We start from the raw sequence: 15,960 nt of genomic DNA on the forward strand, positions 1-15,960 counted from the left end.
GGTTTCTTAAGAAATAGATTTTATGTGTTCGGTTAAAATGTGGCTGTAAAGCAGTATTATTTGTGAGGATTTTTCTTCTTGCATTTCTGTGTGTCTTTTGTCAAGTATTATGACAGACACAAGTGTAAAATTACTCAGTTCTGTATTCGAAATACACAAGCATTAACAGCAAGGCGTAATAACAGTATCAAAAGTAAAAGTGATTACACAACAGAAAATCCCCTCTCAACTCTATATTGAAGTTATTCTAATATAATCTTATTAGTTTAATAGCATATTTTAATTAATTAAGATTGTTGTTGGGTGATTATAATTCAAAAAGTGATCGCCCGTTTGGTTTGAGGTAAACCTGGAGCAACAATGCTGATCCTTGTGAGTTTAAGGTCATGGGTTCATGCATAATCTCTGTTTTAACCTGAAACACGCAAGTCACATCTGCCCTCCTGCCGTTTACTGACCATGGACTCTATTTAGGTCAGCTGTATGCCATGCTGAGCTGCACACTGGTCAGAGCGGGCAACCAGCTAATCTGACTCTCTGCCCAGCTGCCTTCGATGGATTACAGAAGTTTAAGGAAAACAAACAGCTGTTTAAGTCACTGAAACCACAGCAGCGGCGTCTTTATAGTGTCAAAAAAGAAGATGGAGGGTTGCAGTATGCATGGGTTACTCAAAAATTCCTGATTCTTGATTTTACAAAAAGGACAGCCCAAATGAAAGGCACTTAAGTGAACAGCAAATTTGATTTATTGAAAAGTTAATGTTACAAAACAGAGGAACAACAACGATTTGTTCTCTGTCTAATAGATCTTTGTAAATGCAGAAACACCACATCTTAAGGTTTCATTGGTTTCTTAGAGTTTTTAAAAACTGTCGAGGCACTCATAAAATAAATACTGCAACGGCCTTCAGAATGTAAATTAAATACAGTTTGACTGGAAGTTCACCAGATGACCACTAGATGTCAGTGATGGTTTGACAGGAAACATGAGCCGGAGCAGGTTTTTCAGCGAATGAGACCATATGAAGTGGACATATGGAGACCGGACCAATGTGTAATTAGGCTTTGCACTGTATAGAAAATGACTTCAACAGTATAAAAATTAAACGTGATTATCTAGATGATGTAGGACAACATCTGCAGTCATAAGAGACTAATTTTCATCATTCAAAGATTATTAATTGGATTTTTTTTTGTCTGTAATCTGCACTGATAAGTTTCAGTGAATTAAATATTTCATTCCTAGAACTTTTTGAACTCTAAAAAAGGAAACTCACCTAAAATGTGCTTATAATTCAGTCAAAGGAGGAAAAAAAATGTATACCTTACCAATAAAATTTTTAAATCAAGCTAAAATAATCAGTCAGAGTGGGCAGGAGATGTATGCGTTTCTCAGCAACGAGACAAATTTAATTCCACTGATGAATTTAAGGGCATCACTGCAGTTGTTCTTCTGTTTTACTGCAGATTTTTCTATTTCATGTTGTGTGTGATGCATTTTAATATGTTGTGGTTTTGTATGGATGCCACCTTGACCAGGTCTCCTTTTTAAAAAAAAGGATTCTTAATCGGCAGTGCTTGTTGCTTACACAAAACAACCTGCAGAAATTTGGAATAACCGAGAACCATCAAAATCAACTTAAACCTAAAAAATATCTCTAAAAAAATGCAGGAATCTAAGCTCATGTTATTCTGCTTTCTGTGAAATGAATAAACAAAGCAAGCATGTCAGTAAATAAGCAAGATGGGAAACAAGTAAGGATAAAAGCAGCATGTGGGCAAATATGGATCAGGAAATATGCACTTAAGCAAGACAGTAAGTAGGTATGTGCTTAATAAGCAGCAAACAATCAACAAACCAAACTCTGCCTCTGCATCAGGGGTGGAAGAAGTATTGGGATCCTTGACCTCAGTAAAACTAAAAATACTGCTCTGTAAAAATTCTCCATTACAAGTAAAAAGTTTACTTGTGTTTTACTGGTGGATTATCACCACTGATGCAATCATGCTTAATCAGTATTTTGCTGTTGTACTTTGTTGAAGAGGAGCTAAATTGAAATACTTTATGTGTTTTGGGGTAGTTTAACATATAGACACAAAAGTATTGGGACACAACTCTTTATTATTGAATCCAGGTGTGGTATACAGGGCTGTTTATCAGGGCTTGGGCTCGGTCCCTGACTTCCAGTGAAGGGAAATCTCAATGCTTCAGCATACCAAGACATTTTGGACAATGCTATGCTTCCAACTTTGTGGCAACAGTTTGTTGAAGGCCCTTTTCTATTCCAGCATGACTGTGCCCCAGTGCACAAAGCAAAGCTCCATAAAGACATGGTTGGATGCGTTTGGTGTGGAAGAACTTGACTGGCCCACACAGAGCCCTGACCTCAACCCCATCCAACACCTTTGGGATGAACTGGAACGGAGATTGTGAGCCAGGCCTTTTGGTCCAACATCAGTGTCTGACCTCACAGATGATCTACTGCAGAAACCCCCAGAAGAAGCAAAACTGTTACAGCTGCATAGCTGTCTGTGTATTTAGAATGTGATCTTATTAAAATCTCTGTTGCTATAATGTTCAGGTGTCCCCATACTTTTGTCCATACAGTAAGTTAAATCCTAGCCTACAAAGTGGATGTAAAATGGAACTAGTAAAATAAAATATGTAAAGTACAAGTACAAGGCTATCTCAAATTTGTACTTGTTGCTTGAGTAAATGTACTTAAACCTTCTAAGACTTAAAAACAAAGCTAAGCTAAAATTATATTGCAAGTGTGAAGTGTCAGAGTGTGAGAATGGGGGAGAGAGGGTGAGGGGAGAGTGAGGTGTGGTGGCAAACAGACAGACATATCCATTCATAACTTTGCTATTCAGGTCTGCCCTCTGACCGCCATGCGTCAATGTCTGGGAGACAGGGAGACTTACTGACTCAGGTGGGAAAAGACATTTTAAAAGTATTGTAGCCTCTGAGCATCATCATCATCATCATCATCATCATCAGCGGAGCGACAGCTGCCAGCAGCAGCATCTGCACCGCCGGGAGCTCGCCCTCTGATGGCCCGTCTCCGTTGTCTGCTGGTCCGCACTGCTGCTGCTGCTGGTGGCGTCGGGGCGCAGGGAAGGAGGGGGGGAAGCAGGGGTGAGGAGGAGGAGGAGGATGGGTGGATGAGGGGGTAGGTAGGTGGGAGAGGAGGAGGAGGAGGAGGAGGAGAAGGGGGGGGGGGCTCGGCTCCCTATATGGCTGTGGATGAGCTCTATGCTAATATCGGCTTGAGAGGCACAGCATCGCGTTTCTGCCGGCAGTCAGTGGTGGCTTCCAGAGTCTGAGCAGGCTCCTTCACAGCCATGGCTGAGGGCGGAGAAGGGGAAGATGAGATCCAGTTCTTGAGAACTGTAAGTAACGATAATTTCATGGGTGCGATGCGAGCTGAGCCGATCCGTAGCGTGCACCTCAGTTTCCTGTCGCCAATTAACGCTTTCGCAGGCAAGCAGACAGCGCGTCAATTACGGATCCAAGTTGGATTATTGTGGAAGTTTGATGGCGGGGAGGTGGAGGGGGGCTGTTGCTGCTGCTGCTGCTGATTAATTTTGCCTTTGCTTGTGCATGAGTGATGATTTTTGGAAGTTGCCGCAGGTTGCACGCTGCACCTCGCGGCCACGGCGCACCTGTCGGCAGGACTCTTGATGTGGGGAATCTCAATGAGACTCCCGTCTGCTGGTGCAAGGGCAAAAACGACTTCACGCTGTCTTTCATAGCACATCGCCCCCTCTCGTTTCCCCCCTTTCGTCGCTCTCTTGATCGGGATCGCCTTGTGCCCGAAGCATTAAACCTGTCATCTCAAACCAGTTTTAAATAATGAGCCCCTGCTGTTTGCTTCACTTCTCCTCCTCGGGGATAAGAGTTTCAGTGAAGTTGTGCTCACACGCAAGCCACCCTCTGCAATGACTATTTTAGTTGTTTGACGCAGATTGCGCTCCGCGTCCCTGCTCCGTGTGGTTGTGCACAACACTTCGCCTTGTAAATGATATGACAGCTTGTATGTTGGTGTGGTGGGAATATCTTTGGCGCACGTATTCTTCTCTGGCCTCATGAAGCTTTGTGACCCAGGTGTTGAATGAAAAGCACGGCAACGACGTGCTCAACAGAGGATGTCTACCTGGTTTCATGGCACCTGTTTCTCACTAAGAATTTTATCTATTTATTTATTTTTTTAACGTGAAAGGTTTTAGTCTAGTGATTATTTTTGCTGGCTTCTACTCTGCACATAATTCTGCGCATGGAGAGGTGCATCTGTGGAAACACCCTTTGGTTTGACTGCTCAGATATCCTGTAGCTGATGCAGTTTCTGCTGTAATTGAAAGCTTGAACATTGCCTATGACCCCTGCAATTCTCTGGGGACCAACTTTCACTCACTGTGGGTTTATAAAAACAACTTTCTTGTCGTAGAGTTTGCCTAGACTTTGTACAAATAGAAAATTTAGTTTACCAGGAATGTACAAGTGGTTTTGCATGTAGTAACCCATTTACTACTAATCGCTTATTCCCTTACAAATCACTACAGATTTGAAGTATTTTACTCAGGCATCTACTCATTTCTGTACAATATATGAAAAAGAAGCCTTAATAGTTCACACTTGGACCTTGTTGTTTACTTCGGTTGTGTACTTCATCACAGTTTATATGAAGCTGCGTTGCTGCAGTGGGGACATGGACTGCAGACTTATGCTGTTGACCAAAAATGTCAACAAACACCTGTTACCTGTGATGGATTACAGGTTACACAGTGTGCTACGAGATTTTTAGGTGGCACAGAAATAAATGCAAACCAGTGGCTGCCTGAAAGTTGACAAAAAGCCATACTGGTACTCCAGTAATTTAAACTATCTCTTCTACAAAGCTGGGCAGCGTTTGATCAGCATAGGATAAGGCATCCCTACTTTTGACTGAGTCACACCCCTAAAGCCCTGGATCCTTCATTTCCCATAATGCAACTTCATAGCTGCCCTCATTAGATGGCCTTGCCTGGAAAACGGCCACAGTTTTCACTCCACACACACCTGTCTTGTAATGAAGGTATTGTCTTAAAGAATTTAAAATAACCCAGATGATATCATCAAGGTTATTTTGTCAGGCCATTTACTACTTACTAAGTAAAACTAAGGCGTTATGGTCCTTTTAATTAACATTCAGTTAAGTGTCATAGTTTGGGTTTTCAACTGATATCCATTTGGCATGTCTGAAGCCCTATGAGATGTTGATATACAGTATTGTTAATCTATACATAATCCCCTGAAGGCTTGGTTTGTTTTTAGGGGCAGGCGGGACCCCGTACTTAACAGTTCCAGTGATATGCTGAACCATGCTTCTCAGATTCTACTGTCACAATGGCATCCTGGTTATCTGATGACAACAGCGATTTGAGAGGAGGGGGCTTCCCCTCAGCTCCACAGACCCTTGTTATCAAACCTCGCTGGTGGGAGAAACGTACACTCACAGGAAGCCCTAAAAATAAGAAATGAAATTTGAACATTATGTTACAGTCCATGGAATATCATGTTATAAACCCATGTACAACTGGTATGTCTTTTGTCTGGGTGGGGGATTCAGTTTTGTCAGGATCTGTTGGCTTGTTTTCATTTTGGTTCGGGAACAAAGTATGGTTGAATTTGTGGGATTCCTCTCTTTTTTTCCAAGTCAAGACTTTCATTAAAAGTATAAAATTAAATGGTCAAAGGTGTACCCCGTTGCTGCACACGACTGTCAGGTGGTGACAGAGGCCCAGACATTGTGATCCAGTTTCAGCTTGGAACCAGTCTCACCTTGCTGTTGATGTGTAACGTTGGGAAAGCTGGCAGCGAGCAGAGCTTCTCTGTCAAATGAAACGCCAATGAAAAGTGACCGAGAGGAGGAAGATGTTACGCCTCCCCCTGCAGGTTGAAGGCAGCGATCCCTTATAATTTTATAGAGCTACACAGAAGCTTTCCTTCAGTCCTGATAGGGGCAAACAAAACTTTAAATTACTGGTAAAAAGCCTATTGGAATTCTCAGCTCAGTGATTAGAACAGCTCATTAACCCCAGATATTAAATTCTGAATTAAAGTGACAGGAATGTTGTTGTTGTCATTGTTCAGTGCCTGCGTGCAAAGGATAACAAAACAGTATTTATCTCTGAGTTTATCTTCAGAAAATGATCCTGTGGCTTGTGCTGCACAGGATGCTGGAGATTCAAACAGCATTGTTTCAGGTTTAAGTTATGCAAGATCTGCAAATTATTTGCTCTGTGTGCTAACTGCAAGAACACTTTGTGATAATTGCTGTGTCATCAGATAATGATGTGCAGTCACCCGTTTTATTTGCTGTAACGTTGCTTATTGATTGTGCTGCTATGTGAGGCAATACTGAAAGAAGAAATATTTACTTGCTTCTGCATTGTGATGACACTCGAGTACACTGTCAGGGGAATACCTGTCAACCAGGTGACTGTCATGTTTCAATGGAAACTGTCATTTTTCTATATGCTAAAAATGACTGCTCCAATCATAGCTTGGCAACCAGGCATTCGAGGTCTGTAAGGCTTTGGATTTCATTTTTGAAAGTCTTGATTAACTCGGCTGAGTGAGTAATGGTGCTACACGCTACTACACAGATGCTACTTTCATTTAATATAGCTTTATTTGTTTTTTGTAATTTGAGAAGTAGTCAGGTTTTCCATATGGTGATGACATTTATTTCTATATAAAGAGTAGGATTAAGCCTTTCCTTATGTTGTTTGTTTGTATCATATAAGCTTAAGTTAGCTTATGTAGCTAGCTAGCTTGCAGCTGATAAAATGAACCAGAGAGAGCTGAGAGATAGAAACAAGATGGCTTTTGTTTACCTCCGTCTGAAAGTAAGTCTCATTATTTATAAAATTACTGAGAATTTCTTCAAGTAAAATTTCCAGTCTATCATTGTCAACTGTGTACGTGTGCTGTGCGAGAAGATTAGCTACAGCTGCTAAATGGGGTTTAGCTAAAGGTCAACTGAGGTATATTTTTCGTTTTTGAGGTTAGATGTCAATAGAGTATAAGCTTGAATTAAACTTAGCTGTCCAGGTGAGCTACTGCGTTACACCTTTAAAACCAGGTTATCGAGGCTTGCAGTCTACGAGCAGCTCCTCTGGGCTTATTTGGAGTTTATGTTGGTCTAGAAGCCTACTGCATACCAAGGCAAGGACTCTGGGGGTTTAAATTTAGCCTTTTTAAAGATGATGCTTCCACAGCACATACAGCTCTGCTCCCCTGGCATGAAACTACACCAGGGACAGTGCTTGAGTCAGGGCGGCACAAAACCAGTGACACTTTAACACCATTTTTTATAGGGATAAAGTAGCATTTAGATATTAAATGCTTGATACCACACAGCCATAAAGCTTACTATGTCAAAGTAAGAGCCAGAGTCCCCGAACCTACAAATGTACAAATTAATGTGCTCAACTTGGAAGATTTCTGGTGCGTTTCTGGTTACTGGTTTATTACTTCAAGTTTTAACAGAAGACATCATTGTTAATCACATACATTACCTCCACTAATTAATGCACAGAGATGTCCAGGGAAGATTGGGGTTGCATTTTGGGGGTAATCTGTCATTGAATGGTTGAGAATTAGTGTTCAGACAGTTCAATGAAAACATATTATAGATCTTGGAAACCAGTGCCAAAGGATGAAGAGTGTAAGCTTATGTAATCTGCTGAAGAGTTGTCAAGATGTGACAGGAGTGGAGTGTCAGTGTCCACTGTCAGTGAAAATAAATAGGATTGCCAGATCTGTCTTAATATTAACTGCTGCGGCTAAAAAATCTTCAAATAAGTTGAAATAGTTTCTAATGCAACGTGTTTGTTTAGAAATTACTTCAGTTTCTTCCCGCAAATGTTAGGTTATTTTTTGCAACCAGTGTTTGTTTAATGAAGTATGTCACCAAGTTGGAAAAACCCGGACAAGTCATGCACATGTACGTGAAACCTGTTACTGTTTTTCACATTGTATGATGTTGAGCTGAACAGTCTCACCTTTAGGTCTATTTCATTGGTCTGGTTGTTCCTGGGCTTTTGATCATATCACAGTATATGGAGACAGAGTCTGGCATAACTGATGTCAAGGATCATTAAGGAAACATGATTTCTTTTTGGAAAAAGAAAAAAAAAATCCATACCATCTGTAAGCCATGAAGTGACTCCAGTACAGCAGCATTTACTACACTACACTAGTAGGTGCCCTTGCAAAGTTTGCCTCTTGTTGAAAGAGGGCATGAGAGACAGGCAGATTTGTCCCTCGGCCTCATGCGAACCTCCCTCAGCTTGATCTAAACTGAATGAGAAGGATTTCCTTTGTAATGATTGAGCAGGATGCAGTGGCAAAGCAGCAGTGTGTTCTTTGGCAGCTCCGACTCTCTCCAGTCATCAGGACTGAAGGACAGCGAGCCTGCTGCCATCCCCCATCATTTACACAACCTGGATGTGAAGGTGGCAGGACCTTATGTCACTAACTCGCCTTCATACTTTGATTTTGTAAATGAGATGAGATTGGTATGAGTGAAGTGGCCATGTTTAGTTAAACAGCAGACTAATTGATAATTAACTGATACTTGTTTTAAGATATTTTGCGTGGGTTCAGCTTCTTTTGGAGTTGCATCAAAATATATGAACTGTATGAAGATTAAGAATTTCTGAATACATACTGAGGAATTTATATTAGCCTAATATAAGTTCAAAATGAATTAGAAGAGGGAAGCTTTAATTCAGCTGCCAGGGAGAAAAGGTCATTCCTTTGTTTTCCAAAAAGAGGGCATTATTCTGTCTTCAACCTTGAACTGATGTTGTAAAGCTAACTCAACAGCCATAAATTATGAAAGTGGTGAGACAAGGCTCTTGTGGTCTCAGGTTTGTCTTCACCTGCAGACCTTATGTAAGTCTTCATTCCTAAAATACTCAAATCGGTGTGTTAAAAATCTCTTTGAAATAATCTCTCAGCTGGAAATTTTAACAATATTCCATATTTTTCTTTTTGGCCCTGGGAATTATTTTGCCGGTTAACAGTTAAAATCAATCCCTTGAATCACTGACTCTAAATGCAATCTTTTCAGGCTGTGCACGTCAAGTTTATACCAGAATCCAAAATACAAATGAATTTAACTTGGTATTGACATTTGAGTTTCATAGGGAGCAATTGTGCAGTTTGTTTCTGTGGACGTCCAAGCAGCGTCAGCAGTGAATCCCAGTAGGAGCAGCAGCAGCAGCAGCAGCGTGAGTGGACTTTCAACCCAAATAATTACCTTCATTAATCAACCAAGGACAGAAAAAGGTGCAGACAGTGAGCCTCTTAACGTTTTGAGTCTCCCTTGGGTCTCTCAATTCATTTTCATTTAATGCCAGCACGGTTCAGTTTGCTGTCAGCTCTGCTCTCTTAATGGTTTTCTTCTGAAGACCATTTAGTATTGGTTGTAGCTTTTAATAATTCACCAGAGTTTACATGTGTGTGTGAAACCAAGTGCACGTCACCAATATTTTCCTGTACCTGACCAGGTAGATTTTTGTGTCTAAAACTGACCGAAATGGTGTTTCACGATAACCACATAAGCTTTGCGGCAGGAAGCCTTAGCACGTTGACCACAATTAGCAGTATGTTGGCAGTGTGCATTCATGTGGTTTGGGTTTTGGAGGGACCTGAAAGGATGGGCTTGGATTTTTTTCAGTTGTTTACTTTCAAAATCTAGCTTACTCTTGCTGATTTCTTTGAAGTTACCAACCCCAGCTTTAATAAATTCTAACAGTTAAACATTTAATCATGAATGTTTAATTTATGTGTTGAACTTCTTAGCAAACAGTTTCTTATTTACACATCCAGAAATTAACAAACAACATTATCTTTCAATTTGAGTTGGGTTTCCTCTCACTGGCAAAATGAAAGTCCAATATTTGCTCTCTTTTACATCTGTTTTTGGTCTCCGCCAGCTTTTGAGGGTAATACATGGCTCGTAATATGTGGTTTGAGAGTTGATGGACCCCTTTCATATTGTCCCATTGTTTTCATTGCGTAGCCAGTTACAGTTAAGATTTGAAGCCAAGTTCTTTCAGAGGCTTTGAGTTTGCTGAGCACTAAAGCTTTTATTCAGGAAACCTTATAGTATAGTCACTGAAGAGCCCTGCTGCATTCATTCACTTCCAAATCCAATTTTTAATGATTGTCACTAACAAATAATCCATTGTTTGAATTGCTGATCCTATTTCAATTATTATCTGACAAGACAGAACTGAAAGGATATTTCACCTCAGGAAAATATGACTTGTATTTGTCATTTTGCTAATAAGTCACTGGTGTTTAGTTTTCCAATAAGCCCACCAAAATCCCAGAAACGCCATTTTCTGTTTGCAGTGTGCATCCAGCCATGTCAGCTGCAGTCTAGAGAGGACATCTTATAGCTTGATGGATTTGGAAACCATTTCCAGCTTGCTTGTACAGAGAGAGATTTACCTTGTCACAGACAGCTTCTGATGTATTGTGAAACACTTAAATGCTCACTGAATTTATCTTGTGTCACATACTCTATTGACCCATCGTCTGTCTGAGGAAAGAAAATCTGACCTTTGTGAAATCTATTTCGATGAGAGGATGCTTGCCTTATCACGTTGCTGTATTCTGGGGCTTTTGCCGGATTACAACTGAAATCATCTTATGTTTGCATCAGGTTTTGCACACAAGGAACTGACAGGATGCAGGACAGAACGACTGTCGGCCTGGGTCAGGGAGCTGAGAGATTAGAGGGAGGAAAGAAAGTTGGCTTCAGGGGGATGTCCTCACTTCACCTGTTTTATTCACTTCTGTTTCAGTCTGTTTTTCACCTCACAGCCACACACACACACACACACACACACACACACATGTGCCTCTGTCCGCTCTGTCTCATCAGATAGGATGACGGACTTAAGAGAGGGTCCAGCTTCGTCCCTGACCAGAGGCTCCCCAGTTCTCAGTGCTTTTGCTTGGGTTGGACACTTTGGCCTTGCCCACATGGGGGGGCTCTATTATTCGAAGCTGCTCTAAAGCAATATGCACACAAACTAAGCCAAGAAAATCCAATCTGTTATAAGAACACCATATAAATCTTGAAATCTGTGATCCATGGCAGTGCGCTATGGGGCACAACTTGCTTGACTGCAGAATTTTATATCATTTTGTTAGAGCCCAGATAGGCGGAGCATAATTCATTTTGACTCATGATGTTGTCTCAGACATGCACACACACACTTGCACCTACACACCTTCACGCATGTGCATGTGTTTAGTGATGGCATAATGTTTAAATTCATCTTCAGGGACAAATGACTGTGTGTACCTCCTGAGGTCACAGAGAAGAGTACTGAAGATAGAAGATACTGAAGGTATAATGTTTTGTGAGTGTTGTCAACTACAATTAACAACTTGTTTCTAGCTAGGAACTGAATGACTGTCTGGATAAAAGATGAGAGAGAAAATGACTGGAAACTAACACTGGGGTGCTGTGGGCTCATGTGGAAGTCTGAACTTTGAGGTGAGGGGACATATGTCTGTCTGTCTGTCTGTCTGTCTGTCTGTCTGTCTTTTGCATGACAATACAGTTCCTACATTTATTCAGAGTCCAGGATGGTAACAGGGGAGGAGAGGAGGATTTCCAGCTTGCCAACACTGATTTTAATTACTGTAGGCTTTTATTTTTTTTAGATATTGAATGCCTTTTATTCCACGGCCCGCACATATACAGATGGTTATTACTTTTTGTGCCCAGAAATGTGCATTTTATAAGGTCTACAGGACATTTATTCATTTACGATATTTACTGAAGCCTGCTTTACTAAACAACAATTGAGACAACTAGAATAAATACTAATTATGACACTGACAAAGGCTTGCACTTGCCCCAGACTTTAGTTATTTAGTTATTTGTTTAACCTCAGAGAGAGAGAGATAGATAGAGAGATTTTTTTTTCTTTTTGGCTATGACAGCTGAAGATATGACAGGAAATGGGGGGGCAGAGAGAGGGGAAGACTCGCAGCAAAGTAGGCACAGGCGGGAGTCGAACCTGATTGCTGTAGTCGAACCTGAGTCGAATACATTGCTATATAACCAGAGATCTGATTCATCACTGTTTCTGTTTGGGTTGTCTGAACTGTATAGCTGACAGTGATGAATTGGGGTCAAACCAGCTTGGACATGAACAACAAATACTCTGGCCGGAGATATTGTGACTGTAGAGCTAAAATGTGAGTCTTCCTTTCCATCTTTCTGCCTTTTCTCTTGTTTACACACTCGTCTGTTTCTGATCTATTTTTCACTGCCACTGCACCTTGTCAGATTCGACACTGTTTTTAATCATTTTTTCACCCTGTCACTATTCTCCCATTTCCTATGACTCTATGAGGTTTTAAAAATTGAACAGAAGGTTGGAACATTGTGAATAATAACTTAATTATTTATAGTCAGGTGCTTGTGGTTGACTGATCACTTGCGAGTGCAGAGATTCTGTAGATCTGTGTTAGCTGTGATGCTTTCACAGCCTGGCATCGAAAAGTTCATTTCATAGTTTGTGAAAGTTCATGTATGTTAAAATTAGCAGCTAAGATTTCTGGAGAAAAGTGCTCAGAGAGGCACCAACGTCAGCCCTTATCTGGCTTATCAGGTTGTAGTTCTCACACATCTACACTGTATCCACTATGGTCTCATGTTGATAGCTAAGCTACACTGAAACACGTAGCTCAACCTGTACTTAGCACCCTGTCTGACATTTATGAGAAACACGACGCCGGAGCGGCCAGAGCAATTTAGAGTGACTACACGCTGAGACAGTGTGAACAAGGAGGCGAACGTGCTGGAAGTTTCTTAATTCCCTTCAGTTTTCAATCCTTCATCCGCCTTTTTTTTTTTTTTTAACCTACTCAAAGTCTGCCTGTTGAGCCCCACTGAGCATGTGCAAAGCATGTGTGTCAAAATAGCAGCGCTGAGGGATCGAACAGATTCACCTTTTCTCAAGTTCACATTGGTGGCAGCGCCGGGCAAGCTGTGTGAGTTTATTTGGCACACTGGAGCATCTGTAGCTCTCAAGTTTCTGTTGGTGGATGCATTGGGCCGCACACTGCACACACACTGCACACACACACACACACACACACACCTGTCGCTGTCTTTTAAGGCACGCAGAAGCTGGCTGCTTAGTGAACCAAGTGAAGGAAGGAAAAAGAGAAAGCAAGAGAAGAGCAGGAAACTCCGAGGGTCTGTTGAAGAGTGTAGACACATTCAGCAGTGTCGGTGGTCATTCAACTGAAACTCTAACCAGAGCGACAAACACTCTTTTGTTTGCTAAAGGGGGGAAGTGTCGGACCTGCAGGATCCAGAGGGATATCGAGGGGCAGTGTAGACGGGTGGGGTGAGGGCAGGGTCAAGTTCCCACTCTCCACCCAACCCCTCAGTTGCCTCCTCCTGCTGCAGGCCAGAGCCCTATACATAGTACTGATGCTGCTCTTTAGCTGTCTAGCAGATGGTCACACTGCTGCTACAAGGATCACTTTGCCTCGGATTCACTAGATTCTCTGGCTTGGGATCAAGTCAAGGGTGCAGTAAGAGACAAAATGTCTTGGCTGTGGGAAGATCTAGCTTTTTCCTTAGTTCCTGAGATCAGATCATAGTGATTGTTTTCTTTTTACAAAAGAATGCCACTATATATCAATTCTTGACATCAAACCGTCTCATACGCTGAGTCTCTTGAGGTTGTATTTATTTATAACGATGTTTGTTGGCATTATCATCCATTCTGCGCTTCCTCCCATTGCCTCACACTGCTCAGATGACTGGATGGCATCCAGTCTATGTAGAGTTTTGATCCCAGTGCAACCTCTGACCACTTTTGGTTCTGAAGCTGCACTGTTAGGGTGAGCAAAAATCAATTTTAGTGCATCTGAGCCTTTTCCGTGTGGTTGTCAAATTCAAGTATGGATGAATATGTATCACTGCCTGGCTTTCAGCTGAGCATTTTAGTGCTGGAGCTAATTGCTGCTCTCAAGGATTTTCCACACTTTTCCACAATTTGGCACTAAAACTCACCGGTTGGCACTTTCACAATCCTTAAAAAAGACATGCTACATACACACACATAGATGCAGTAATAGTGCCAGGCCCTGCTGGTTTCATCAGGCCACCAGAATTTCAAACAGTTGAAAAAATAGAGGCGCATTTACTCGGTTTTAAAGAGGTGAAAAGTCTTTGGTCATCCCGTGGCCATATTGAATTTCCCCGTCTGTGGCTTGAAACAACAAGCTGCGTTTCCTCCATCACACAACTACTCGGAAAGCTATAGCAGCGAGCCAACACTGATGCTTTCTGCTATCAGTAATCATCTCCCTGAGGCCCAAAGTCAAGTTGAGGGGGTTTTTAAAATGTTGCTGGTGTGGGCTTCTGTGCCAGCTCGGGCCCTCATTCACTTCACCGTGACATTTAAGTCTACTGTGCTTGAAGATACATTTTTATTGCCCTGCAATATAAATGATCAAAGTATATCTTCAATATGGCTGTTGGTCAATCCCAAAGAGTCCGATGCTTTGCCTTTCTGTTGGATCTGCTCTAATTAGCTTCTGTGTTAATTACCTGCTGTTTAAATCACTACATGGCTTTTGACCACAATTAGTTTATTTATCAATTTCAGTCACGTTTTTCTCTTTAGACTATGTTTCTGTGCATGGGATAATATTTATCACATCTCTGAAACAAAAATGACTTCATCTTTAATCTGAGTTGGTTGAATTTATCATATTTTACCCTTAGTGATTTGTTCTAGAAGAAGATTTCACAACAGCTCTTCCACTGTGTTACCGTTAAGGGAGAAAACAGTCCAGTCAGTACCTTTTCTTTTTTTTTTGATTGTGAACACCTCCCACATATATAAACCAGAAAGCCAGAGGAGCTAATTTGTGGTGAAACGCCAACACATGATGAAACAGCTCACGCTAAATATGAAACAAAGAGATTAACTTCAGGCCTCCTGTGATGTCTCTGAAAACTTTTACATCTGCTTCAAGAGCAAACAAACCTGATCTGATTCCCAGAAAACTGGATTTGGCTTGACACCTTGTTGTCCCATTCACATTTCATTTCCATCTGTACAGCAGTGTGAAATTACAAATTACAAATACGATTTTCTTATTTTTGTTGCATACAGGAGATAGCAGTGAAGGCTTTCTGATGCAGAAAAACATCTAATGGTGTAATAAAATGGGGCGCATAGAAAAACTACAACACCTTCTGAAATGATTTTCATTACACAGGAACCACTTTTACTTTGTCATCGCGCTATGTTTTCCAGTTTTGGGTCCAGAGTGCCATTGTTTGAAATATTGTCAGGGTCTGCTATCTTGCCTCCTGAGTCTGTGGTTGCTGTGCAGCCTGTATCTAAATCTATTGAATTAATACTGCTGTGAAGGAGGTGGGAGCCAGAACCATGGCAACCATCAGCTCAGATTAGTGTGGGACGTGAGCTGGCAGGAGACACGCATGCACGCGCACATACACGCGTGCGCGCACACACACACATGCAGTACACAAACAAATCAATATCTGTGTGTGTTGCCAAACAGAGCCCGACCTTCTCGACCCTCACAGATACAGATGTTCATTTATTGGTGGACCTGATTGAATCGAGGTTTTCCTTTCTCCTACAGAGATACCAAAGGCTGTGTAAAATGTTTAGAAATGATATTGCTCAAAGCTGCTTTGCTGTTGCCACTAATTTTTTGTTATTTTCTTCTCTGCTCCTGAAATGCTTGTTTGTTGTAATTTGATCAGGTATTTCCCTTTGTTACCTTTAAAACTGGTGTCCTTAACGTCTGGTGTCATTTCTGTATGGTTATGTTGTAACTTTGTGTCTTGCTTTACTTTACCCAAACATTACAAATATAAA

General features: G+C 41.3%; 1 protein-coding gene across 1 annotated transcript in view; it reads left to right on the forward strand.

Moving 5' to 3' along the window:
* Positions 1–3,215: 3,215 nt before the first annotated feature.
* ryr3 (ryanodine receptor 3) overlaps positions 3,216–15,960 on the forward strand; it is a 93,776-nt gene continuing 81,031 nt past the window's right edge. Inside the window, exon 1 of the mRNA XM_046374084.1 lies at positions 3,216–3,393. Within this exon, the coding sequence (XP_046230040.1) occupies positions 3,346–3,393 (48 nt within the window). The 5' untranslated portion in view covers positions 3,216–3,345. The remainder of the gene's footprint in view (positions 3,394–15,960) is intronic.

This window comes from Scatophagus argus, chromosome 19, assembly GCF_020382885.2.
Source record: "Scatophagus argus isolate fScaArg1 chromosome 19, fScaArg1.pri, whole genome shotgun sequence".
NCBI lineage: Eukaryota > Metazoa > Chordata > Actinopteri > Scatophagidae > Scatophagus > Scatophagus argus.